Source organism: Amblyraja radiata, chromosome 6 (genome assembly GCF_010909765.2).
Source record: "Amblyraja radiata isolate CabotCenter1 chromosome 6, sAmbRad1.1.pri, whole genome shotgun sequence".
Taxonomy (NCBI): domain Eukaryota; kingdom Metazoa; phylum Chordata; class Chondrichthyes; order Rajiformes; family Rajidae; genus Amblyraja; species Amblyraja radiata.
Window position 1 is genome coordinate 78,534,590 of NC_045961.1, and position 27,334 is coordinate 78,561,923.

General features: G+C 43.4%; 1 protein-coding gene across 1 annotated transcript in view; it reads left to right on the forward strand.

Moving 5' to 3' along the window:
* The window catches only part of klhl1 (kelch like family member 1), a 203,423-nt gene that overhangs the window by 141,129 nt on the left and 34,960 nt on the right, over positions 1-27,334 (forward strand). The window contains exon 6 of the mRNA XM_033023035.1: positions 6,329-6,553. Coding sequence (XP_032878926.1) covers positions 6,329-6,553 — 225 coding nt within the window. The remainder of the gene's footprint in view (positions 1-6,328; positions 6,554-27,334) is intronic.

Here is a 27,334-nt window from a genome sequence, read left to right on the forward strand (position 1 = left end):
TGCTGCCTCTGGAGAGGGTGCAGAAGAGGTTTACAAGAATGATCCTAGGAATGTGTAGGTTAACTTATAATGAGTGTTTGTCAGCACTGGGCCTGTACTCGCTGGAGTTTAGAAGAATGAGGGGGGACCTCATTGAAACATACAGAATAGTGAAATGCTTGGATAGAGTGGATGTGGAGAGAATGTTTTCACTAGTGGGAGAGTCTAGGATTAGAGGTCATTGCCTCAGAATTAAAGGATGTTCTTTTAGGAAGGAGATGAGGAGAAGTTTCTTTATCCTTAAAGAAAATAAGGGTAATTCTTCTTTAAGGATTAAAGAAACTTCTCTGAGGGTGATGAATCTGTGAAATTCTTTGCCACAAAAGTCTGTGGAGGCCATCAGTGAATATTTCCCCAGCTGTTACAATGGACAATCTGCCTACTGAACCTGGAATTCACTAGAATTTAGAAGGAGAGTGGGGATCTTATTGAAACATATAAAATTCTTACGGGATTGGACAGGCTAGATGCAGGAAAAATGTTCCCAATGTTGGGGGAGTCCAGAACCAGGGGTCATAGTTTAAGAATAAGGGGTAGGCCATTTAGGACTGAGATGTGGAAAATGTTTTTCACCCAGAGAGTTGTGAATCTGTGAAATTCTCGGCCACAGAAGGCAGTGGAGGCCAATTCACTGGATGTTTTCAAGAGAGAGTTTGATAGAGCTCTTAAGGCTAATGGAATCAAGGGATATGGGAAGAAAGCAGGAACGGAGTGCTGATCATGGATGATCAGCCATGATAATATTGAATTATGGTGCTGGGTCGAAGGGTCAAATGGCCTCCTCCTGCACTTATTTTCTATGTTTCTATGTTTCTAACCTCTGCTGAGATAGGCTTGGTGCAGGGACATTGAGCCCATGCATTGAAATGAGAGTGGTCACTGCAAGGAAGAAGGCCAGGCATTGAGTAACTTCAATTTTATTCAGTAATTAAGTTTGATCTAATATGTAAGTATTTTAGTGAAATATATCTTTGAAATTTTGTTCATTTAAAAAATAGACATTAAAATTATTTAATAACAGTTTTTAATATTTCTGAATATCAGCAATTCAGACCGTTCAAAGTCTATATTCGTGTCGATGGTCAATCGAAGCTGGAGGTGTGAGCTATCAGCAAGTTAAAACCTTTTCAGTGGTTTTATGATTAGTCAGTGTAGTGTTTGCAAGTTGGCAATTTGGGATTGGGAAAGATAAATGTTATGGTTCATCCGAGTCAGCAGCAAGCAGTGGCTTTATGATTTGGGACTTTGCATTATGCAAGGACTTGCAGCCACACATGACCTTGCCAACTGGGAAATAGTACAGTGCTTGCAAATTGACAAATTGATATGTTCATTGTTTGTGTATGTCAGCAAATTCCCACTCAACATCTCATCTAAAAATTAGACAGACCTCTGACTCTTCTGCAGTCCTGAATATTAGGTTGGTTACCTTGCTTGTGTGTTTGGAGTGAGACTTGATCCAGAACATCCTGACTCAGAGGGAGCATTGAAATGCATTGAACAACAGCTGTAATTGTAAGAGCAAAGAGTCTCCCTCCCCCACTCATGTGGCACTAGCTTCTCGTTTTCACCCTACAAACAGCTAACAATGCTCTGTTTCCTTTATTACTTTTTTTGCATATCTTTCATTCATTGTTCTTTATTTCTTTACATCACCGTCTATATCTCTCATTTTCCTTATCCTAATCAGTCTGAAGAAGGGTCTCGACCAGAAATGTCACCCATTGCTTTTCTCCAGAGATGCTGCCTGTCCCGCTGAGTTACTCCAGCTACTTGTGTCTATCATCAAAGTAAAAGTAATATACCGAAAATTGAAGATGGAAATAATAATATCTTCATAGCAATGTTTTAAATTTTATAATTTAGGCTTGTAGCGCACGAAGGTTAAAGCCTTTGCTTACAAAAATTGAATAATCCCTAAAATGGTGCATTTGTAAGTACATAGACCATGCAACTTTTAGTAAGTAGGTAGATTCCAATTTTCTTGAGAAATGATAATGACTAATTTGAGTTAAATTATGTATTTTTCTGATTTTGTTGTTGCTGGGTCTACAACATGAAGGAACACGGTCACAATTATACACGCAACAGTGAAAGAGTCAAGCTATTCTGACACAGCTAAGTATTGTACAGAGTACCAATTACCCAGAGGGATTAATTGTTCTGCTTATTAGGCAGGAAATGTTCCACAGAGTTTATTACTGAATTAGACTCTATAACTGGATTAGCATCTTTAGTTTAACTTTTTCAACAACCAAATGGAAATGATATCTCACAGTAAACTGAATTCACTGAGAATACTATTTTCTGGGGGGGGGTGTATGGCGTATGCTTCAATAGCTGTAATGCAAACCATTTATCATCAATTCTATCAATATACAATTCCAAAATCAAACTCATGATTAAGGACACCCTACCAACAGAGATAATGACAACTTTAAAAACACATATTTAATTAACAAAGTGTTATTTACTGATATTTGACTTGTTTTATTATGAGATGCCAACAGTTATTGTCCATTCCAATTCCATTTGAACTGGGAATGCAATAGGCATCAATACATTATTAGATATGGAGACACATATGGACCAGATTGGGCAAGGATGGCAAATCATCCACCCTAATGAACAATGGTGAACTGAATGGATTTTTACAATAATCCTGTAGATACTAACACTGTTTACTTTTTTTTAATAGATTTTCTGGTTTATTTGATTACCATAATTTAAATTTTCTAATTGGATCAGATAGTGAATGGAGTTAAATATTGTTTCACACAAAGAGATGATAGGGCACATGACCATAAATCTGGGTCAAAGAGATAGCTCCAAGGAGTTCCTAGAAGAAAAAGGAGCAGTGCATAGATTCTGCGAGAGAATTTCCTGAATTAAGAAGCCTTTCCCTTCATGCTTACGATTTCCATTGTACTTACGGCACAATACGAAACGATATAACTTTTTTTTCAGGAGATAAATTGGTCTGCCAACTGTCATAAAACACAAGATACATGAAACATGAATTTAAAGTGACGAGTGGAAAGGATTAGTGATGTGCAAAGATTGGGGAGGGTGGGGGGGACGGGAGTCAGTCTATCCCATGACAAAAGATGGAGGACTTGTACAATTTGATAGGCACAGGTAAAAAGGACCTCCTGTGACATTCTGTCCTGCATTTTGGTGGAACTAGTCAGTTGCAGAAGGTACTCCTCAGGTTGACCAGTGTGTCTTAGAGGGGGTGAGCTGTATTGTTCAAGATGCTCAGCAGTTTGAAGAGCATCCTCTCTTCCAAGACCACCTCCCATGAATCCACTCCACCCCCAGGACGGAGCCACCACCGATTGGTAGAACATCTGCAGCATCTTACTGCAGATGTTGAAGGAGCGGAGCCTTCTCAAAGCGTAAAGCTGGCCCTGTCCCTTCTTGTACAGGGCCTCAGCATTCCTGGACCAGTCCAGTTTATTGTCCAGGTAAACTCCAAGGTATTTGTTTAAGAAGGAACTGCAGATGCTGGAAAATCGAAGGTACACAAAAAAGCTGGAGAAACTCAGCGGGTGCAGCAGCATCTATGGAGCGAAGGAAATAGGCAACGTTTCGGGCCGAAACCCTTCTTCAGTCTGAAGAAGGGTTTCGGCCTGAAACTTTGCCTATTTCCTTCACTCCATAGATGCTGCTGCACCCGCTGAGTTTCTCCAGCTATTTTGTGTACCTTCCAAGGTATTTGTACTCCTTGGTATACTTCACATCCACACCATTGATGGAGACAGGGGACAGGAGTGTTCCTCTCCTACTAATGTCCACCACTAACTCCTTAGTCTTGTTGGTGTTGAGCTGGAGGTGTTTCAGCCCACATTACTCAACTAAGTAATCGACTACACAGTATTCAGGTTCCCTCCCCTCACTGATGTAGCCCGCAAATGCAGTAATCTGAATACCTGCAGGTGGCAGGAGTCCAAGTTATATCTGAAGTCCGAAGTGTAGATGGTGAACAGGAAGCGAGAGAGGACCGTCCCCTGAGAGACCCCTGTGTTGCTCACTACCATGTCCGATACACAGTTCTGTAACCTGACATGGTAAATATACTGTTGTCATCCAGTCAGGTAGTTGGTGATCCAGGACACCAACGGAGCTTCCACCCACATCTTCGTCAGTTTATTCCCTAGCAGGGCAGGCCAGATGGTGCTAAAAGCACTGGAGAAATAAAAAAATATGACTCTGATAGTGCTTCCCGGCTTATACAGGTGAGCATAGGAATGATGGAACTGTTGGATGATGCCGTTCTCAACCCTCATCTTAGTTTGGTAAACTAATTGCAGGGGGTCCAGGCAGGGTTTAACAAGGGGTGACAGGTGAGTGAGCATCAGCCTCTCCAGGGACTTCATGATGTGTGAAGTCAGCACCACGGGTCTGTAGTCATTTGAGGATCTGTGACGTGTCCTCTTTGGTACAGAAACCAGGCAGGATGTTTTCCACATCACGCGAACCCTCTCCTGGCTCAGGCACAGGTTGAAGATATTCTGGAGTACTCCACACAACTGGCTGGCACATGCCTTGAGTAACCTAGGGCTGACATCATCGGGGCGCATGGCTTTTCCCGGGCGGAGACTGCTCAGCTCTTTCTTCACCTGCTCGGCCTTGATGGTCAGGTGCGACAAAGAAAGGACAGAGGAAGTGGACCAGCGGGATTGAGGGAGAGAGTCTGTCGGGGAGCACGGTGGAGAAAGGCCCCTCCACCAAATCTATTAAAAACAGGTTTATCTCGTTGGCCCAGTCCTGATTGGTTTCCCTCCCCAGACCACTTGTCATCTTGTACTCTGTAATGCTCTTTATAGCACTCCATATATCCCTCATGATATTCTGCTGAAGTTTCAGCTCCAGCATCCTCCTGTAGTCATCCCTGTCTTTGTCTCACCTTCAGATCTTTCTTCATTCGTTTCACCTCCTCCCTGTCACCATTCCTGAAGGCCCTTTTCTTCTGGTTGAGAAGGGCCTTTATGTCATTGGCCACCCAGGGCTTGTTGTTTGGTAAACTGTGTACAGTCACAGGGACAACTTTATCCACACAGAACTTTATGTAACTGGTAACACTGTCTGTGAGTCCATCAATGTCCTCTCCATGGGCACTACAGAGTGCGTCCCAGTATGTGACCTCAAAACAGCCCTGTAGAGTGTCACAGGCCTCCTATGATCACCTCCTCACCGACCTTGCGGTCACAGGCAGCATCTGGACCATTGGCTTATAGCTGGATAAAAGGTGAATCAGTTGTGGTCAAAACTTCCCAGTGGCAGAATGGCTATGGAGCTGTGCGCCTCATTAGCATTGGCATACAGCAGGTCCAATGTTTTCATATCCCTGGTCGGACAGTCAACAAAATGAGTGAAAGTAGATAGGTTAGCGTCCAAAGTCACGTGGTTGAAATCCCCTGAGATAGCGATGAAAGCACTCGGGTGTCTGGAGTCTCGCAGTGACTGTGTAGATGACGCACTCACATGCAGCGGTTTGGCAGACAGAGGAATGTAAACAGACACCCCAATGGCCTGTAGTAATTCCCTGGGCATATAGTACGGACGGAGACCAGCAAGGATGGTAAATCTTCCACCCTAATTAACAATGGTGAACTGAATGGATTTTTACAATAATCCTGTAGATACTAAGACTGTTTTGTTTTTTATTAATTTTCTGGTTTATTTGATTAGCAGAATTTAAATTTCCTAATTGCATGGCTGGATCAGACAATGAATGGAGTTAAATATTATTTCCCACAAAGAGATGATGTGGGCACTGACCATAAACTTGAGTCAAAGTGATAGCATCACGGAGTTCCTCAAAGAAAAAGGAGAAATGCAGAGATTTTGTGAGATAATTTTCTGAACCTCAAACCGAGACACTGACAAAGAAAACGGCCCATATGTAGCAAACTTGATCCTGATTTCTTTCTTCATTAGTTAAGGTTTCTTTTTTTTTAGTTAAGCCCTTCCTTTCATGCTTTGATTTCCATTGAACTTAATTTATCATGCAGCTGTAAATATATAAATTCCTTGCTTCATCTTCCTGCTATTAATTGAAAAAAACCCACAAGTACATTAGTCAGTAAAAGGTCCAGAGAAATGTGAGCACTCAATGAAATGCCAAAAGCTGTACATGAAAATTCCTTGATGGATTTTAACTTAACTTTTTGACTTCTGTTTGTTGCGGGAGGCACTGTATTATTAGGTTGCATGTGATGTGTGCATTCAGGATTCCAATCTGCTCTTTCCCGTCACAATCATGTCTCGCTAATTGTTTTATCAGGTGCCACTACCATTGAAAAATATGACCTGCGAACAAATACTTGGACCCAGGCTGGAGTGATGAATGGTAGGAGACTGCAATTTGGAGTAGCTGTCATTGATGATAAACTTTACGTTGTTGGAGGCAGAGATGGCCTGAAGACTTTAAACACTGTGGAATGTTACAACCCAAAAACAAAGACTTGGAATGTGTTGCCTTCTATGTCAACTCACAGACACGGTCTTGGTGAGTATTTTATTTTTATGATTTCACATTTATGAATGAGAATGATCAATGGTTATTATAATGACATTAATCCATGTTCATTTGAAGAGTCTCGACTCGAAACAACACCCATTCCTTCTCTCCAGACATGATGCCTGCCCCGCTGAGTTACTCCAGCTTTTTGTAGCTATTTTCATTTATGTTGGATGGCTTCCAGTGAGCTTCCCACCAATATCTTCCATCCTGTTATATAATCAAACAACACTGCCAAAATGTTTTATCAGGCATTAATATTGTTGGTACTTAAAATATGGAAGGTTGCAGGATGATTTGTGCTATATAATGAATGAATTAATTAATGAATGATTGATACTTTATTGTCGCATGTACTATACTTTGTTTGGCAAACAACCTAGGCAATAAACAAATATCGCCACGTGTTGGCACCGACAAAGTTACAAAGTACCAAACAGTCCTCTCTGAAGATAGACACAAAGTGCTGGGTAACTCAGCATCTCTGGAGAGAAGGACCCTTCTTCAGATCCAAGAAGTCACGCATTCCTTCTCTCCAGAGATACTGAGTGTCCTGCTGAGTTGCTCTAACAGTTTGTGTCTGTCTTTGGTTTAACCCAGCATCTGCAGTTTTATCCTACATAAACAGAACTCCCTTTGTTCTCGGCAGCCCCCCCCCCCCCCCCACCTCACCCCCTATTGGTCTCGCTGGTCCACCTCATTCTTCGTGGCATTGTTCCTGTTGACACAGATGCCTTTGGTCCAATTCGGTGTCCACAAGCGGATCCTCCATCGGCCCAGGGCAAGCAAGCCCTCCGTCATCAGTCCATGGTGGCCGTTCCTCGTTCCTCTGTCCTCGGCGGGTGATTCCTCCATCGTCGGTCCATGACGGGCGTGTCCTCCATCATCTGACTGCGGCGGGCGAGTAGCACTATACATAGAAATAAATTATTTATGTTGAGATAAAGGGTATTACTCTAAAAATTGGTGCCAGACTTCAAATAAGAGGGTGATGGAATTTTGGATGGCAATTTAGGTTGACTGTTAATTTTAAGACTATTATTAATTAAAACAATTCAAGGATGTGTTAAAAAATCAGGTTAATTTTGTGATGTCATGGATCAGCTAATATTTCATTGCGATGTATCACAGAGGCACAGCTGATATAGCTGATCCCTCACAGTACCAGAGACCCGGATTCGATCCTGACCTCGAGTGCTGACAGTGTGGAGTTTGCACATTCTCCCTGTGACCACGTGTGTGCATATGACGGCGTGTGTGTATAAAGGCGTGCAGGTTTGCAGGTTAATTGGCCTTTATAAAATGCCCCTCCTGTGTATGGTGTGGATGAGCGAGTGAGATAACATAGAACTAGTGTGAACAGGTGATCGATGGTCGGCGTGGACTCTGTGGGTGGAAGGGCCTGTTTCCATGCTGTAAATCTAACTTGAGCTAAATTAAAATAAAAGAAAGCCAGAACAAACTTGTGTGTCTAAATGACACATTATAGAAGTTTCTACATATCCATGCATATCAAAATCAATTGTTTCCAATGGTTGCACATATAATATCCAAGTATATTGATTATTTGCAGTAAAAGTTTTTTTTTTCATAAAACACATTTCCAGACCATTACAAAATGGTAATTTATATTTTATTTGAAATGTGTTCATTTAAGAAAGATAAATCCTCTGCTTCCCATTTTCAGAGTATTGGTAGCAGAACCCAAGGAATGTGATATTTCTCCATTGTCATTTTTAAACGGAGGACAGGCGCTCCTTTAAATGACTCTCTTCTTCATTTGAATAAAATTGACAGATTATTTGTTCCAGACAGAAAGTGCTGAAGAACTATTCTGAGGTAAATACAAAATTCCCTGAAGGCCAGTATAATTTCTGTGGCAGTCGCAGAATAATTTCACCTCTCATCAATCTTGATTTACGGAGAGTGGGAGACGTACAAAATGAAGTGTTTTAACACCAACTCCCAAAATCTATCATGAATTCTGGATTTTATATGACAACAGCATTGAATAAAAATATTCCACACTTTTGCCAAATGAATATGCAAGTAGTGTAGAGTCTGGCATGCAATCAAGATTGCAGTTTGACAATGCAATACTTAAAGTTTTATTTCATTGCCTTCAGTTGTTGAATTATATCACCAAGCTCAATGCATCAAATGATATGAAGGAAATATTCCTAGGTTTGCAGATTTTGGTCCTTTGCTTAGAAATTACTATTGGTGATGCTATCACAGGAGTGTTTAATGCCCTTGTAGCAAATTCATCAAATATTTTAAAGGAGGCACTGACTCGCATTTAAGAGCATACCATTCACATTTGTTCATGGAACAAAATCACAATGTCAATCTGTGATATTTTATATTAAATTAATGAATCAAACTGACTATCTGCAGTTGATAAGTCTTTGACTTCTGTGGTTGCAGTTGCAGTTTGCAAAGTTGTGGAGGTTTCAATGTGGCAATGTGTAATATCTTCATTCTTCGGGATTTCAATTGGGGTCAGGCCATTGAAGCACAACCAACAAAAATTGCAAGGTCTGGGGAATAAAGAGGAACAGAGAAAATATAGGTAGCAGTGACTTTTATTGCCTAAATCTAATTTTCTCTGAATTGAACAGGTCACTGCTGTGGGCAGATAAGAACTGACAACAAATACAATAGGTTTGATCTAGCATAGGCTGGACTGGGTAAGATTAGCAGATTTCCATTTCTAAAGGACAGTGATGAGCCAGCTGGGATTTTACAACAACTGACAGTTCCACAGCCACCAATCATATGGATGCTAAATCTGTCTCTTTTTAGATGCACTAAATTATGTACATTCCTTGGGCGATTGGTGAGATTCAAACTCATGATTTCAGATCAAAACTCTTTTCAAACTAAGCTGCTAACTCAATCACCATGCAACCATGCATCATAAGAACCCTGGCCAGAGTTATACCTTTTAACAAGATGTTTTATTTTAGTATTGTTTGGTCATGGGATGTAGGCATCATTGGCATTTATTATCCATCCATAATTGTGTCAGAACTAAGGAAGTAGATTATCAAACCATGTGCATTATTTCACTAATCCAGTTTCATTACTACTGTAACCAAGACCAACTAATTTATCCATCTACTTAATTATTGCTGTTGCTTTGGTAGGATTCTAGATCAATGTTCCATTAACCAATGTTTCATTATCTAAATTTCAAATTGCCATTAATTCCTGTCAGAGGTAATCCTGATACCAAATTAACTACCCAAGAACTTTGCTAGGACAGTTTTATAAGAGAAAGCCAAAAGGGTCAGAATGAGATTTAAAAAAAATAAAGACTGACATTTATCTAGAACCTTTTATATTCCTTTTGTAAAATAGGAAATGAATGGGGTCATAAACATAGGAGTCTTGGGAGGTTATGTGGCCATTCCGCAAAGCAACACTCATAGAGTCATAGAATTATACAGCATGGAAACAGGCCCTTTGGCCCAACTTGCTCACACCGACCAGTCAATGTTCGAATTTTCATCCGTCAGACTCATACAACATGGAAAGAGACCCTGATTTACAGTGAAACAGTTTACAGATTAGTTTATTGTCACGTGTACTGAGGTATGGTGAAAAGCTTTTGTTGCGTACTATCCAGTTAGTAGAAAGATAATGCATGATAACAATCGAGCCATTTACAGTGTATATATACATGACTTAAGGGAATAACATTTAGTGCAAGATAAAGCCAGCGAAGTCCAATCAAGTATAGTCTGAGGGTCACCAACGAGTTAGATAGTTCAGCATTGCTCTCTGGTTGTGGTAGGATGATTCAGTTGCCTGATAGAAGTTGGGAAGAAACTGTGAGAGAATGGAGCTGCTGGGCTTGTATACTCGGGAATTTAGAAGGATGAAAGGTGATCTTATTGAAACATATAAGATTATTAAGGGATTAGACACACTAGAGACAGGAAACATGTTCCCGATGTTGGGGGAGTCCAGAACCACGGGCCACAGTTTAAGAAAACGGGCAGGCCATTTAGAACGAATGAGAGTAGTGAATCTGTGGAATTCTCTGCCTCAAAAGGCAGTGGAGGCCAATTCCCTGGATGCTTTCATTAGAAAGTTAGATAGCGCTCTTAAAGATAGCAGAGTCAGGGGATATGGTGAGAAGGCAGAAATGGGGTACTGAATGTGGATGATCAGCCATGATCACAGTGAATGGCAGTGCTGGCTCGAAGGGCTGAATGGTCTACTCCTGCACCTATTGTCTGTTGTCTATTGTCCCTGAATCTGGAGGTGTCACACAGAGTTTTCACACATCTATACCTTTTTGCCTGATGGGAGATGGGAGAAGAGGGAGTGGCAAGGGGGCAACTCGTCCTTCATTATGCTGCTCGCCTTGCCGAGACAGCGTGAGGTATAAATCGAGTAAATAGAAGGGAAGTTGGTTTGTGTGATAGTCTGGGCTGCGTCCACAATTCACAACAATTTCCTGCGGTCTTGGACCAGGTACCTACAGCTCCTGACCATCAAGTTCCTGCACTATTCCACTGGTATTCGCTCCACATTCTCATCGCTATTCCCACATTATTCTTTCCACATCCTCATCAACTCCTTGAGAATCTACTACCCACCAATCCCACAGGGTCAATTAACCTACCAACAAACAAATCATTGGGAAGTGAAAGGAAAATTGAGCGTCCAGAGGAAACCCAGCAGTTATCGGGTGAACAAGCAAACTCCAGACAGACAGTAAGCAGGGTCCCTGCACTATGAGGCAGCAGCACCAGCTGTGGCATTGTGCCTCCCTTGACATTTCCCCTCCCTATTTCTGAAACCTTCCCAGCTCTTCAAATCTTCAAGATTACTGTCGTATTTCCAATTGGGTCTGCTACAGATTTCATTTTTCTATGTCCTAAACATTGGGAGCAATGCTTAGAGCTGTTGAGACTCTCATTCTCTCTGTCTCTCTTTAACCCCATTCTCGTTGCTTCGAATTCTGGCCATTTGTCGTAAATTTCTGTGGCCCAATATCTTTTTTATTTGTCTGATAGCAATCGTGAAAAGCACCTTGAGGTTTTTATTACTGTAAGCTGCTCTGCCATGCAAAACACAACACAGAAAATAGTTGTTAATGCTGCAATAGTTTAATTCAATCTATAAATCTTTTTAACACACCTTTAACTTTTCGAAAGCATCATTTTATACAATGACTCTGTTTTAGCTATTCCGTTATTCCTGAAGATCCCATATTAAACAACAGCAGACAGTTAATCAATCTTTATGAAATTACTGTCAGTATTTCTGATTAATTTTCAAGAGAAATATATAGGAAAATGAGGCCAAGGTCAAAGGAATGACTGGTTTGTTAGAGATTCAATTACACGACAGCAAATCAAGTTTTGGCAAAGAGTTAAAAACTGGTATTGTAGCAATTCTTGTGCAATGGATTTTGTATACGCTGATGGATCCATTTAAGAACACAGGGACCTGTAAAGTTCTCTTAGCCTGGGGACCTTGCCTGACTGACTTAGCCTGGGGACCTTGGCTTTGACGGATGTTAATGTTTCTTCACAGTTGTTTCATAGGTGTGACTTGTACTGGCCCACCCTCACCATGAATTACCTTGTTCAACAGCCTGCCACCCTGCAAGACCTCATGATCAATGGCAGGACCATTCCTTCCAACAAGATAACTGCAAGAATTGAGGAAAATGTTCTTCAGCACAGCATTTTCAAGTCTTGCTACTTTCTGGTTTCCTAATCCATGCCTATTATTCTGTCCCTTTGTATTCAATACATTCATCTTCAGTGATGAATGTTCCCAAAGAGAGAGAAAAATCCCCCAAAATATCACAAACGCACAAAATCAAATATAAAATAAAGGAAAATGTTGAAAATACTCAGCTGGCCAAAGAACATCTGTGGGGAGAGAAACTCAATCAGAGTTTTGTGCAGATTAAGGGCCTGTCTCACTTAAGCGATATTTCAGGTGACTGCAGGAGACTGCGGTCGCCATTTGGTCGCCACATGGTGGTTGCCGGGGAATCGCCGTCATGGTCGTGAGGAGTTCCTGCATTCTGGGAACTAGTTGTGGCCTCATTATGGTCGCTGCAAACTTTTCAACATGTTGAAAAATTAGCGGCGACCAGAATGAAGCCGCCATGGAGAGTAGCGAGAATTCTCGTGCCGTAGGTGGGTCACAAGGAGGTCCTAGTGGGATGCCAGGAGAACGAAGGTTCTCATAGGTTCTCGTAGGATGTAGCCGGTGAATTTCATTGGCTAATTGGGAAAAAAAACGTAAGCAGTAGTTTTCAGCCGACCGTTAATGTTAATGTGCGCCGAGCTTCACAGCCGTGTATCTCTGGTTTCTTAAAAGTTGTCGCCACTCCTTCTCCCCCCTCATTCTCCTCCCTCCTTCTCCCCCCTTCTCCCCCCTTCTCCCCTTCTCCCCCCCTTCTTCCCCCTTTCTCTCCCCCCTCTTTTAATGGACTTACCATACACTGTGCTTTCAACATATTAATTATAGCGGCAAACTTCCTGTTCATCGCGGTGTGTGACTGTATCACCTTGGCTTTGCACCGTGTGAATTTCACTCAGACAGCGCTCCCCCCACTTGCCCTGTCCCCCGCCTGCATAACGGGCTGGAGAAGGAAGCGATGTGTGTGTGTGTGTGCTCCACTCTGACAGTCGCCATTCCAGTTGCCCGTTTTTCAGGCGACTGCCGGCGACATTACAGTCCCCGGCAGTCGCCTGAAAAATTGCCTGTGGGACAGACCCTTTTCCATTTTCTTGAAAATGTGATTCTTTGTGCCTGTTCAAATGCTTATGAAAGGGAAATAGCCATGTGATGTTGTAAGCATCATCCCACCCATCACTTTTGCATAATTTCATCCCTAATTGGTAGCCTTCATGCTGTGTCTCACTCTTCACCTTCACAAAACATGTTTCAATATGTTTTACTATTTGTTTCTGAGAACCAATAGTAAAAGACTGAACCACAACTTCAATTAATTATCTGGATGTTGTGAAATAACATAGCATCCAGTGAAATAGCTGTGCCATAGGTATAAATGTCATTGCATGTCATTTAGATTAACTTTAAAAAGGATAGAGAAAAGGGAAAGCACATGTGGAATAATAGTTTGTGATTGATGTCCATGTAGGAAGATTATTATCAGTTAGTAATGAGGATATGCAGTCAGGATCAATACCAGAAGTAAGAATTTTGAAGTATTTTTACAATTCACAGACAGAGAAAAGGAATCAGCATTAAAGGTGAGTGTTCTACTGTTGTATTTTACTTCGGAGTCACGTGTGATTCCGTGAAGAAGCCCGCCAGCCCGCATGCGCATCAGTTACATCTAACGCATTGCGCAACAACTGGCTGGCAGGCGCGTCGCTCCTCCAGTGGTAAGTTTCAAACCCTGCAGGTTTTGAACTTATTTCCAGGTTCTGTTTTTTCTTGCAGGAATCTCTTTTACAGAGTTTTTTCCTGCTGGACAATTTTGGGGCGAAGTCCAGACGGGCCGCGGGGGAAACAGGTTATGGACCGTGGGGAGATCCCGGTCATGGACCGCGGAAGCGCGAGTAGCTGGCAGCCGTCGGGTTCACTACCCAAGTCACTGACAATGCGGCCAACGGCTCCCAGACCGCTGTGGTTCCCCAGAAAGAGGGTTAATCCAAGAGTAAGTCGGGTAGGCCTATGGACTTGGACGAGTCAGGCCAGGAGGGTTCCCCTCCGACATACATGGGTACGTCCTCGGACGTTTAACCTAGATGAAGCATGGATAGCGCCCTCGGGCATTTATCCCACAAATGTGATGCTCCATCCTGATATGGTCCGTAGAAGGGGCCATATCAGCAAAGGTATCCTCAGGAGCCTGCAGCAGCACCTGTTTCAGGGCTGCTTACAAATCTCCCTCTCTATGGAGGGGAGTGCGAGTGGTCAGTGTGTAACTAACTCCAAACTCGGAAGTATGTCCGTGGAACATACTGGAGTACATGCGTATGGTTTCAAGGGAATCCTCGCAAACAAAGGTGTTGCTGCCGGAAGAGTTGGTTTCCAGCCGTTGGCAGAAAACCCGGTAGGGGCCAGAGTTCCCCTCACGCTACAAGCTTTGCTAGCATCAGCTACCTCACGTCACATCATACAGGAACAGGTGATGGCTGTAAGATACCATGCACCTGTAAATTGTTCCTGAAAGTGCCGGCAGTGAACAGCGCAATCTGGGGTGACATTGGAGGGGGCATGAAAACCCAGGAAATGAAACCAGCCGCCGAATCTTCTCTTCAGGGAAGACCTATCCACCAGGTAAGACCTGGATGAGGAAGAAAAAGCTGTCGGACTAATCAAGGTACCAACGACGAGCAAAGCTTCATCGTTTCGGCGACGACACACCCCACGTCTCCATCGCAGTAAGCGGTTCACTGAAGCTGGTGGCAGCTTGAAAGCTGGGCAGAGGTCTTTCAGGCCAAGGCCAGAGCCGGTCTCAGGAAAAATATGGAATCCACGCACCCTACCAGTCCTATCTCCAATCAAGGACAGACATAGAACCCGCATCAGGGGCCTTTGGGCTTACCATAAGACCACCGGTAACCATGGAGGTAGGTGGGTCTGGTTCTTTCCGAAACATGGGGTATATTGACCATTTAAAAGTTGGTAATATTTACACATGTGTTTTGTACAAATGACAATGATAACATGAGATTCAGATCCGTTTATAAACTAAAATGATAACGTGATTAGTTTATACTGCACAGTATACAAGGGTTCCAAACAGGCTTGGAATTGTGGCTAGAGTTGTCTTTCGAGGCAGGCTCAGTATGATGCCCAGGATTGCATTTCGAGACAGGCTCGGAAATATGGCCAGAGTTGTCTTTCAGGGCAGGCTCAGAATTATGGCCGGAATTGCCTTTCGAGGCAGGTTCAGTATTATGGCCAGGATTGCCTTTCGAGACATGGTCGGACATATGGCCAGAGTTGTCTTTCAAGGCAAGCTCACAAATTATGCCAGACATGGCCTGTTCATTGTGAAAGATGCAGGATGTCGGTTCATCCTTGATTTAACTCGCATGTGCAGTATAGACATTTCAGAATAGGAAACTTCATTACTGTCTAACAACTGATTTCCTTAGGATCTTTATGGCATGCATCAATCTCAAAGATACATACTATTCAGTTCCGATTCACAGGGATCACCGGAGATATTTGAAATTTAGCTGGATGGGGCAATGATAACAGCTAAAGCACTGCACAATAGGCTAACTTCAGCTCCCAGGTTATTTACCAAATTACTAAAACCGGTGCTTGGGCTGCTCAGAGCTCAAAAACACTTGTTATGGCCTATCTGCATGATATTCTAAACGCTGTATTTTGCTAAAAATTAACTGTTTCAGCCGCAAACTATATTTGAGAAATTGGGGCTTCTCATCCATCCAGTTAAATTTAAGTTGATACTAACTAGAGTTATTATTGTTGCGATTTACCTTTAACTCTATTAATTTGTCTGTGACTCCGCCCTGGGACAAGAGATTGGAACTAATAGAAGCCTGTAACAACCTTGTTGTTATGAAGCAGCCTTCTATTCATCAAGTGTAATTGGCAAAGAAATGGCTGTGTTTCAGCTGTGTAATTTGGGCTATGCATTATCAGAACTTACATCATGCAAAGGAGTAACCTCTCAAGTACCATGTAGGACATTATTCACAGACCTATGCTATTTCCATTTGAAGCTATCAAAGTCACAATGGTCACAAACAGTATTCAGCTTTGCTCCAGTAACCTTTTGGTCAGTAAAGCTTCAGTTATATTACAAACTGATGCTAGTGCTCAAAGATGGAAAATTACGAATACCATACAGAGGCGGATGGGATTTGTATGAGTTACCAATTCTTCAGTTATATAATAATAATATAATATATCTTTTATTGTCATTGCACGTCAGTGTAACGAGATTTAGTGTGCAGCTCCACTGATGTACAAGAAAGGTAAATAAATACAATACATAAATAAACAAGCTGAATTGATTGACGTGACCATCTGAGGGAGACTGCCCAAAGGGGGTGGGTGGGGGGGCACTCATTAGGGCCGGTTCAGAGCCGCTATAGCTCTTGGGATGAAACTGTTCCTGAGTCTGGAGGTTCGGGCGTAGAAGGCCTTGTAACGTCTGCCGGAGGGAAGTAGTTGAAACAGACCGTGGCAGGGGTGTGATGAGTCCTTATGGATGCTGAGGGCCTTCCTGAGGCACCGCGTGTGGTAGATGCCCTCCAAGGCTGGTAGCTCTGTCCCGATGATCCTCTGCGCTCTGTTGACGACGCGCTGAAGAGCTCTCCTCTCCGCCTCCGTGCAGCTGAGATACCACACAGAGATGCCATACGTTAGTATGCTCTCTGTGGTGCAGCGGTAGAACGTTGTCAGCAGCTGTTGGGGCAGACCAGTCTTTTTTAATGTCCTCAGGAAGAACAGTCGTTGCTGTGCCTTCTTGACCAGCGCGGCGGTGTTTGTGGACCATGTGAGGTCTTCTGAAATGTGAGTGCCCAGAAACTTAAAGCTGGACACTCTCTCCACACTTTCCCCATAAATGGAGATTGGGGCGTATTCTCCAGAATGGGACCTCCTGAAGTCAATAATCAGCTCCTTGGTCTTGGAGGTGTTTAGTGCCAAGTTGTTATTGGCGCACCAGTCCGCCAGGTTCTGCACCTCCGCTCTGTATTTTGTTTCATCACCGTTGGTGATCAGCCCAATCACTGTTGTGTCGTCTGCAAACTTCACGATGGTTTGTGTCGTCTGCAAACTTCACGATGCATAATCTGCATGCTGAACTACAAGTTGATACATTATGGTGGTGGCATATGTTAATCACATGGGTGCAATCAAGTCAAAGTATCCTGTGATAAATTACCTAACCGCATTTGGCGCTGGTGTATCATCATGTAAAATCAATGACAACACAGAATGGATGTTGGATCACAAAGGTATTTAATGACATTGTGGCTCGAGGGAACACCAAATATCGATATGTTTGCATCCAGGCTCAATCACCAGTTGCAAAAATATGTGGCATAACTGTGGCGATAGATGCATTCTCGCTACACTGGGGAGAAATTTTCTTTTATGTCTTTCCTCCATTTTACCTCATCAGTCGGGTCTTGCAAAAAATCCAGCAAGATACCGCTTCAGGGTTTTCGTACTGCCTGACTGGCCTATGCAGCCATGGTTTCCGCTAATGTCGGGTATGATAATAGAACCTTATATGGTTATTCTAAACACATAAATTTTCTGGTTTAGCCCGTGACTCGGGAAAACCAGCCTCTGCATGATAAAATCAATTCATTGACTTGCAGACTCTGAGAAGACCGTTTCCTGCGTCTCGGGTTGTCAGACCGATCCATGTACGTGTTCACTGCAGAGTGCGGGGATAGCACCAAAAAAGCAGTACATTTCCTTATCAGGAGATGGGAAGTGTTTGTTTAAACGCTAATGTTACATATAATACGGCACGGATAACTGACGTCTTGGAGTTCATTTCAAATGGGTCTTTGACAATAAATTAGGTTATAGTGCCATTAACTGTGCCAAACGTGCCTTCTCATCATATTTGCTGCAGCGAGCGGGACCCACTCTGTCGGGTCTCACCCTCTGATATCCAAATTTATAAAGGATACCTTTAACACAAATTCTCCCAGGCCCAGGTACACGGAAGTATAGGATATTGACTTTGTGTTAACACTACTTCACCAGGGGGCTCCAGCTACATCCTTATCTTTGGCCCGGCTCTCATAAGGTAGTTATGCTCATGGCGCTGGGCTCAGCGCAACGGGTCCAGTCACTACATAAATTGCGACTGGACAGGGTGGTTACATCTGCAAATAATATAATATTTTATGCTTGTGATTTAGTTAAGCAGAGCAGACTAGGGGCGTCAGGTCTCAAACTAGTTTTTCATGGCATACCCCATGGACCTTTGGTTATGTGTAGTCACACATTTACAACAATACGTCAAAGTCACCAAGAGCCAGATGCTCTGAACTAGCAATGTTTGTTAGTTACAAAAAAACTCATAAGAAGGTATCAGTTCAGACCATCTCCAGGTGGTTAAAACGGGTTTTTTGGCTTATGCAGGAGTAGATACTAATATTTTCTAATCCTACTCCACCAGGGCTGCAACAACATTAGCAGCAAGGGTTATGTACATCCCGCTGGACCACATCCTAGCGGCTGCAGGATGGTTAAACGAACAAACTTTCCAAACATTTTACAATAACCCATTGCCAGACCGGGGGTATTTGCCAACTTTATTTTAGGTTCTGTTTTATGGTTTCCTCCCAGATGAGAGGGGTTACTATTATTATTATTTGTTCATTAAAAAGCATCAGCATGTTTTAAATCTATGTCATGTCTGTATGCATTATGAACGTTTCCCTTATCTATGGTCAACTGATGCAGTTGTGCTTGTGTGGACTCGTGTTCACGGCATGAAATCGCAGAGCTTTGAAATCTTCACGGAATCACTCACGTGACTCCGAAGTAAAATAGTAAGATTAAACGAGAACTTACCAGTTTGAAGTTTGATCTTTATTTTATGAGGAGTTACAATGAGCGATTACGTGCCCTCCGCTCCCAACCCTCTTATCATAAAGATCACTTGGTAGTTCTAGTTCTCTCCAATCCTACTATGTTCAGTTCAACTACTGTTATCTGTGATTTCACACCGCTGCTTTGAAAGTTGAAGCGCATGCGAGCTGGCGGGCTTCTTCACGTAATCGCTCATTGTAACTCCTCATAAAATAAATATCAAACTTCAAACTGGTAAGTTCTCGATTAATCTTACTATGTTTGGAAATGATTACTGGTGTTAAAGCCCTGTCCCACGGTACGAGTTCATTCCAAGAGCTCTCCCGAGTTTAAAAAAAATCAAACTCATGGTAAGCACGAAGAATGAACGTAGCTGGTACGTCGGAGCTCGGGGACGGGTAACGCTAATGGCAGGTACTCGGGAAGACTAGCTAATGGCAGGTAAGCACGGGAACACTTGTGAAGATTTTTCAACATGTTAGGAAGTGTCTGTGTTAGGAAGGTTAGAAAGTGTCTGTGGAGAAAGAAACAAAATTATTGTTTCAGATTAATGACTTTCATCGGAAATCATTTAATTTTGAAGAGGGCAGAGGAAGAGAACAAAATAAAGTGTATGGAAGGATTTAAACTAAGTGACACATCTGCTGGCTGGCAGATGGTGATGCTAGCTGGTTAATCGTTAATAAACACTAATGGAGATTTAATTGCGGTAGGGAAATGAGAGCAGAGGAGAAGAAATATTCAGACTTTGTTGGAACAATGTTTAAAACACAGTGCCTGATGGAAACCCGAACTAAAAGAATTGCTCCTAATACTTGATATGTTAGGTGGCATCCCTGGAGAGAGAAAATCTGAGCTAATACGAGTAAAAGACCATGCGTCCGAACTGGTCAGGGTATCAAATACAATAAGGATGATAGATGGCAATGCATTATGAACACCATTAATGTGCCAAATGCCTGAGGGACATTCATGGTTTTTATCCTTTATTATTGACATCAGATATGAACAGAAAAAAATCACCATTAAAGATTTATGATGAATTTGGAAGATTTGCTGAATTTATAGCTATTTGCATGCAGGGAATAATTATTATCTTGGGATATATTTGTTTTCAGCCTCTGCTTGGCATCCGTTGTTTTAGGCCTGCTGTGTTGAGAGTGCTAGCTGTTATTCAAAACTCTGTAATTGGAAAGAATGATTGCATGAAAAACACAAAATGTGTAGTTGATGGAAATCCAAAATAAAGAAAGACCATGCTGGAAACATTCAACAGATTAGGCAGCATCAGTGAAAAGAAAAACAGAGTTAACCCTAACACTACCAGTGAGGCTGGGGATGAGAACAACAAACAATATGAAGGGTTTAAAGCACTTTTTCACGGGGCGACTTGACGCAAGATGTAACCAGAGTGAAGTGGTCATGGTCTAGCACGATATCACACGATATAACGGGGTGTAGATAAAGAGTTCCCACGGTACTCGGCATTTCCGTTATTTGTGCGAGTGACTTGTCCGTCTCCCGAGCTTTCCCGTTAAATCTTGAATGAACATTGTGAACTACACGTGGCACAAATGATGTCACTTTTTTTTCACACACTATAAATATCCTCCCTTGGTTGAATTGGCTCATTTGGAGGCATGCCTATACAAAGTAGTTTCGAGTACAGGATGGTGGTTTTTTGTCAATGACGCGCTGTATGCAGCAGCCCACTATGTGCATTGAGGACGCTTGCGTGAAGGCAGAAGGGAGAGATTAATTAAAAAGAGAATTAAGAGGAAGTCTCACTGGGTGTGAAAGAGCAAAGAGGTCATCTCTGCGCTTACTACAATTCACAATTGGGGAGTGTGCCGTGGCAGGACAGCTATATTGATGGGTAGCCGACCACAGGAACACTACTGCATGTTAGCAGAAATGCATAGCAAATAAGCTGACTTTCTAGTGTTGTCCTCTGAAAAGTGCTTCCTATAAGATGTTCATCCGCAAAACCTGCCATTTAGCACATTGCATTGTTCCTTTTAATGCCTGAGTTTAGGCGTGTTGCGGAGGTTAATGAATATAATGTGTTTAAAATAATCTAGCGTGCCTCATTTGTTGATTTTCGTGTTTGCGAGGCCCTTTTATAGACAAATGTTTGGTGTGATGCACCTTCTCTCAATATGTGCAAGAAGTCGTCTTTTTATATTGTCAAATAGGAATAAAGACTTTGTCTCACATTTACCGTGCTGATTGGCTTATTTTATTTTCTACCGAGAGGGGAAACTTTCAAACGTTTAAATAGCTCAACAATTGATGGACCTGAACACTCAAAAATGAAACTTAATGAAAATGTGATTATATCACCTCCCTTCAACTATTTTGTGTTTCAGCATGAGAGGGATTATAACATTAGGGACATTCATCTTGTAGTGATGTGTTAATGAAGAATTGCAGACATCAAGCTGATAGTAAAAAATATATTTATTTAATGAGGTAAACAAGCACTGACAATCAAACTGCTGAGGTAAAAGTTTATCATACTTCAGGCTATCATAAAATGTGGAGCCACCAACAGAAACAAAGTAATGCCCAAGAGGAAAAGACACACATATTAACATACAGACATTTACAGCAAACCCAATCTGTCGAAGATTGACGCAAAAAGCTGGAGTACCTCAGCGGGACAGGCAGCATCTCTGGAGAGAGTCTGAAGAAGGGTCCATTTTGTGTCTATCAGTCATATCAATTTACACGCAAATCTTTGATCTTAAACTCATGGTCCATTTTGCTGCACAGCGTATTATACAAGTTCACACCAGTGTAATATCCGTGCATAACATAACACAATCAATGACTATCACTGCTGCTGTCCTAATTCCCCATTTACTCCCCCAATTCCCCATTTACTGGTGCGCTCCCCGAATTCCTCATTTACTGGTGCGCTCCTCTAATTTCCCATTTACTGGTGCGTTCCCCAAATTCACCATTTACTGGTGCCCTCCCCTAATTGACCATTTACTGGTGCCCTCCTGTATTGTTCTATTTTCTGTAAAATCACCCTTCCCATTCCCAGATTTAAAGCTGGGCTGGGATATTAAAACACACGCAGACAGGGAATTTTGGAACGGCACTGCAGCACAATAGTGGAGTTGCTGCCTAACCCAGTGATTAGTGCGGGTGTCACAGGTTATGGGGAGAAGGCAGGACAATGGGGTATGAGGGAGAGATAGATCAGCCATGATTGAATGGCGTAGACTTGATAGGCTGAATGGCCTCATTCTACTCCTATCAGGGAGAGTTAGATTTCGCTCTCAGGGCTAACGGAATCAGGGGAGATGGGGAGAAGGCAGGACGGGGTACTGGTTTTGGGTGATCAGCCATGATCATAGTGAATGGCGCTGCTGGCTCGGAGGGCCAAATGGTCTACTCCTGCACCTGTTTTCTATGTTTCTAAAGCCACACCATCATCTCTCATGGATGGACGGATGCTAGCCACAAGGTAACGTCTAACAACCTCTCTCTCCTCCCATTTCTTACCCTTCCCTCGCCCGCACCCCACCCCACCACACCCCGCTGTGGCCCATCTAGACTCGCACCTCTTTCAGCCCTCCCCTCACCCCTCTCACCCCCCACCCCCCCAAACATTCCTTCCCCATGCTTCACAATCCTATTTTACAGACTACGCTTTAATCTAGGATCTTTGTTCAAACCATCTGCCCCCTCACCCGTGTCCATCTATTACCTGAGATAGACACAGAATGCTGGAGTAACTCAGAGGAACAGGCAGCATCTCTGGAGAGAAAGAATGGGTTTAAGGAATGGGTGAGTTTGGGAAACCCATTCCTTCCATCCAGAGATCAAAATGCTGAAGTAACTCGCTGAGTTACTCCAGCATTTTGTGTATCTTCGATTTAAAGCAGCATCTGCAGTTCCTTCCGACACCTGCCACGCTTGATCCTGCCTCCTCTTTCCCATCTGGAACTGAAACGTCACCTATCCATGTTCTCCAGAGATGCTTCCTGCCTGAGTTATTCAAGCATTTGTGTCGAAAAGTGGAACTTGCTACGAAAAGTGGAATCAGATACAATCAGCAGGTTTGAGAGACATTTGATTTGAAGTTTGAAATTTCCAAACACTTTTTAATCAACTCGCACCGAACGACTAGTTCCAAAGTTTTCGCCAGTTAAAGGATATTGAGAACACCTTTTTTACTCACCTTCTGTCCCCTCAGTCCAGCTTCCAGGTTTACCGTTCGCAGGAGTTCCCACGGTAACCGCAAGACTTATTATGGATATCGCACGGATATCGCACTGGCCACTACGTTCATATAAAGTTGCAACACTCAACCACAAGTGTACAAGTCACTCTTGGAGAAATTCAAGCTTGCTTGAATTTTCTCCCGAGTCACCAAGTTACACGATTACCTGCCATTAGCGCCACGGTGGTCCACGGTGGTCCACGAATGCCGTACTGTTATCGCACGAGGTTCCCACGATGTTAAACTCTGGTTAACTCTTGCGTCAAGTCGCCCCGTGAAAAAGGCCTATTAGGAAAGATGCTGGGAAAATCGAAGGCAGACAAAAATTGCTGGAGAAACTCAGCGGGTGAGGCAGTATCTATGGAGAGAAGGAATAGGCAATGTTTCAGGCCGAGACCCTTCTTCAGACTGATGTCGGGTGGGGGGGAAATAAAGGAAGAGGCGGAGACAGTAGGCTTTGAGGGAGTCCTGGGAAGGGGGAGGGAGAAAGCAAGGGCTATTTAAAATTAGAGGTCAATGTTCATTCCACTGGAGTGTTCCTCCAATTTGCACTGGGCCTCACTCTGGCAATGGAGGAAGTCCAGGACAGAAAGGTCAGATTGGGAATGGGAGGGGGAGTTGAAGTGCTGAGCAACCAGGAGATCAGGTTGGCTAATACAAACTGAGCAGAGGTGTTGGGGAAGCGATTGCCGAGCCTGCGCTTAGTCTCACTGATGTAGAGAAGTTGGCACTTGGAACAGCGGATGCAGTAGATGAGGTTGGAGGAGGTGCAGATGAACCTCTGCCTCACCTGGAAAGACTGATTGGGTCCTTGGATGGAGGGGGGAGGTAAAGCGGCAAATGTAGCATTTCCTGCAGTTGCAGGGGGAAGTACCCGGGGAGGGGGTAGTTTGGGTAGGAAGGGACAAATTGACCAGGGAGTTACAGAGGGAATGGTCTCCGTGGAAAGCAGAAAAGGGGAGGAGATGGGAAGATATAGCCTGTGGTAGGATCCCTTTGGAGGTGGCGAAAATGTCGGAGGATTATATGTTGTATGCGACGGCTGATGGGGTGGAATGTGAAGAAAAGGGGGACTCTGTCCTTGTTACGAGTTAGGGGGGATGGGGAGTAAGAGCAGAGCTGCGAGATATAGAGGAGACCCTGGTGAGAGCCAGGGCCGCCTTAAGCCGATTGGACCGATTGCTCCCAATTGGGCCCCGCGATTAAGGGGGCCCAGCACTAGAGTAATGAACTCTCGGCTCGGGTAGATCTACCCCGGGTGGAAGGGGAAGAGAGGGGTGGAGAGAGAGCAGAGGGGTGGAGGGGGAAAAAAGGGATAGACGGGGAGGGGGGTGTGAGGGGGAATGGAGATGGGGAAGAGGGGGAGGTGGGTCGTTCGCTCACGGTCCTGGGGCAGCACTCCCGCTCCTCCAGTCGCCGTGCACCACGCACACAGCCCCGGCTCCACCCCTCTCTCATCCCGGGAAAACGTGGTGAACACCAAAGATTATCCGCTCTATGATCTTTGATGAACACTACAGGGAGGGTCGGGCAGGGGTTGGAGCAACGTTTACAAACATCGGCCTCAGCTCCCACCCGGACCCCGGCATCCGCTCCCACCGCCGGCCCTTTCCCTCCCTTCTCTCCGTCCCTTCCTTCCCTCCCTCCCTTCCCTTCTTCCCCCCTCCCTTCTCTCCTTCCCTTCCCTCCCTCCCTCCCTTCTCTCCTTCCCTTCCCTCCCTCATTCCTCTCTCTCTTTCCCATTCACTCCTTCGTTCCATCCCTTCTTTCTCTCCTTCCCTCCCTCCTTTCTCTACTTCCCACCCTCCCTTCTGTCCTTCCTCCCTTCTCTTCCTTCTTTCCTTCCCTCCCACACACACACATAACGCACAGACAACTAACTAACACACACTCACACACAACTAAGTTAGGATGGGGAAGAAGCCCAAAGGGTAAGATGGGGCTGAAGCCCAAAATTTAATGCCTGGACTGGTTTTTCACCAATGGTTATTGGTATTCCAGGATCTATTTAATTCAATTACTTTTTTTCATTTCACAGTCACTAAAACAAGTGGTATTGTAAATATGTACTTTTCAGATGTGATCTACACATTTTGTTTGTTACTTGTAGGCCTACATGTGTGCGATTTTATATTAAAATGTAGCTTAGATCTGTTTGGTCCATTAAGTCGCAAGCACTTTTTAAGTGCACATTTTGATTACTCTCCATTCTACCATAGAGATATAAAGTCTGTAATAAACTTTATTTATATTTCTATGATTCTACAAACCTTGGTTGGGAACCTGGAGCTCACCAGAATTGTTCCCAATTGGGCCCCGCACCTCCTAAGGCCGACCCTGGTGAGAGCCTCATCTATAATAGAAGATGGGAACACCCGTTCCCAAAAAGAATGAGGACATCTCCGATGCCCTGGTGTTTAACACCTTGTCCTGGGTGCAGATGCAGCGTAGACGGAGGAATTGGGAGTAGGGGATAGAGTCCTTACAGGAAGCAGGGTCGGAAGAAGTGTAGTCAAGATAGCTATGGGAGTCAGTGGGTTTGCAGTAAATGTCGGTCAGTAGTCTGTTGCCTGCGATGGAGTTGGTGAGATCTAGAAACGGTAGGGAGATGTCAGAAATGGTCCAGGTGAATTTGAAGGCTGGATGGAAATTAGTAGTGAAATGGATGAAGTCAGTGAGCTCTGCATGGGTGCAGGTGGTTGCACCAATGCAGTTGTCAATGTAGCGGAGGTAGAGTTCGGGGATAGGGTCAGGGTACGCCTCAAACAGGGATTGTTCGATGTACCCTACAAAGAGGCAGGCATAACTAGGGCCCATGCACGTGCCCATAGCTACGCCTTGGATTTGGAGGAAATGGGAGTCATTGGAAAAGTTGTTGAGGGATTCTTGGATTCGATTTGATTCAGTCTTGGATTCGGCAGCAATAGAAGGGTAGTTGTCCTTTGCCTGCAAACTGACATTCTAACTCTTCAACAGTGCAAATGCCTAACATTAAATTAATATTATTCATATAGGTGAAGATGTTCAACAGATGGAACTAGCCCTGAGGATAGGCAAATTGACTGCTAACTTGTACCTTAAAGACATCTGTAAAAGGGCCCTTAATACATTGGACATCAGCATGGGAGAAACTAGGAAGCAGCTGTTCGTAGTGTTCAGTTTTATATATTTTAATAAGATCGTTTCTCATTCTTCTCTTCGAATGAAGAATGGACATGTGAAAAGGACTGCTCCCTTTAAGTGAACTCAATGCAATACCAACACATGGACCTCTGCAACTGCAACAGTCCAACAGATTGAGGGTACTTTCATTGGGAAAATTCATAGCCTCTTGGGCCTCATGAGACAATAATAACAAAACTAATTTAAATAACTATCTATCCAGCTCTTCTTTCTTCTCATTGACACAAGTTGGAAGTAACACACTGAATTAAGCCACACGCTTTCCAGAACCCTGTAATTATTTAATATTTTAACAAAATAATGCAAATCTTTTGAGGCTCAGAACATCTTTACTTTAGTTTAGAAATACAGTGCGGAAACAAGCCCTTCAGCCTGCATGACCTGATCCCCGTACACTAACACTATCCTATACACACTACGGACTATTTGCTATTATACCAGGCCAATTAGCCTACAAACCTGTAGATCTTTGGAGTGTGGGAGGAAACCAAAGCTTCTGGATCAAACCCGGGTCTCGATAGTCATGATCGAACCCAGGTCTCTGGCGCTGCAAGGCAGCAACTCAACTGTTGTGCCCAGAGATCTGAGGAACTTGTTGGAACATGAAATGAAATTGGGCCAATTTAAGTCATAATGTCCCATTAGAGGTCTGTCATTGAAACAAGCAGATACTTTGAACACAGTGCAAAGGACCCTGTTCAGAATGGAGCTAGTCGCCACCCAGTGGTAAAGCAACTCAACACAATTGATGATGTTTGTTAATCTGCTTGTACCAGGCAAAATAAATCAAAATTAAC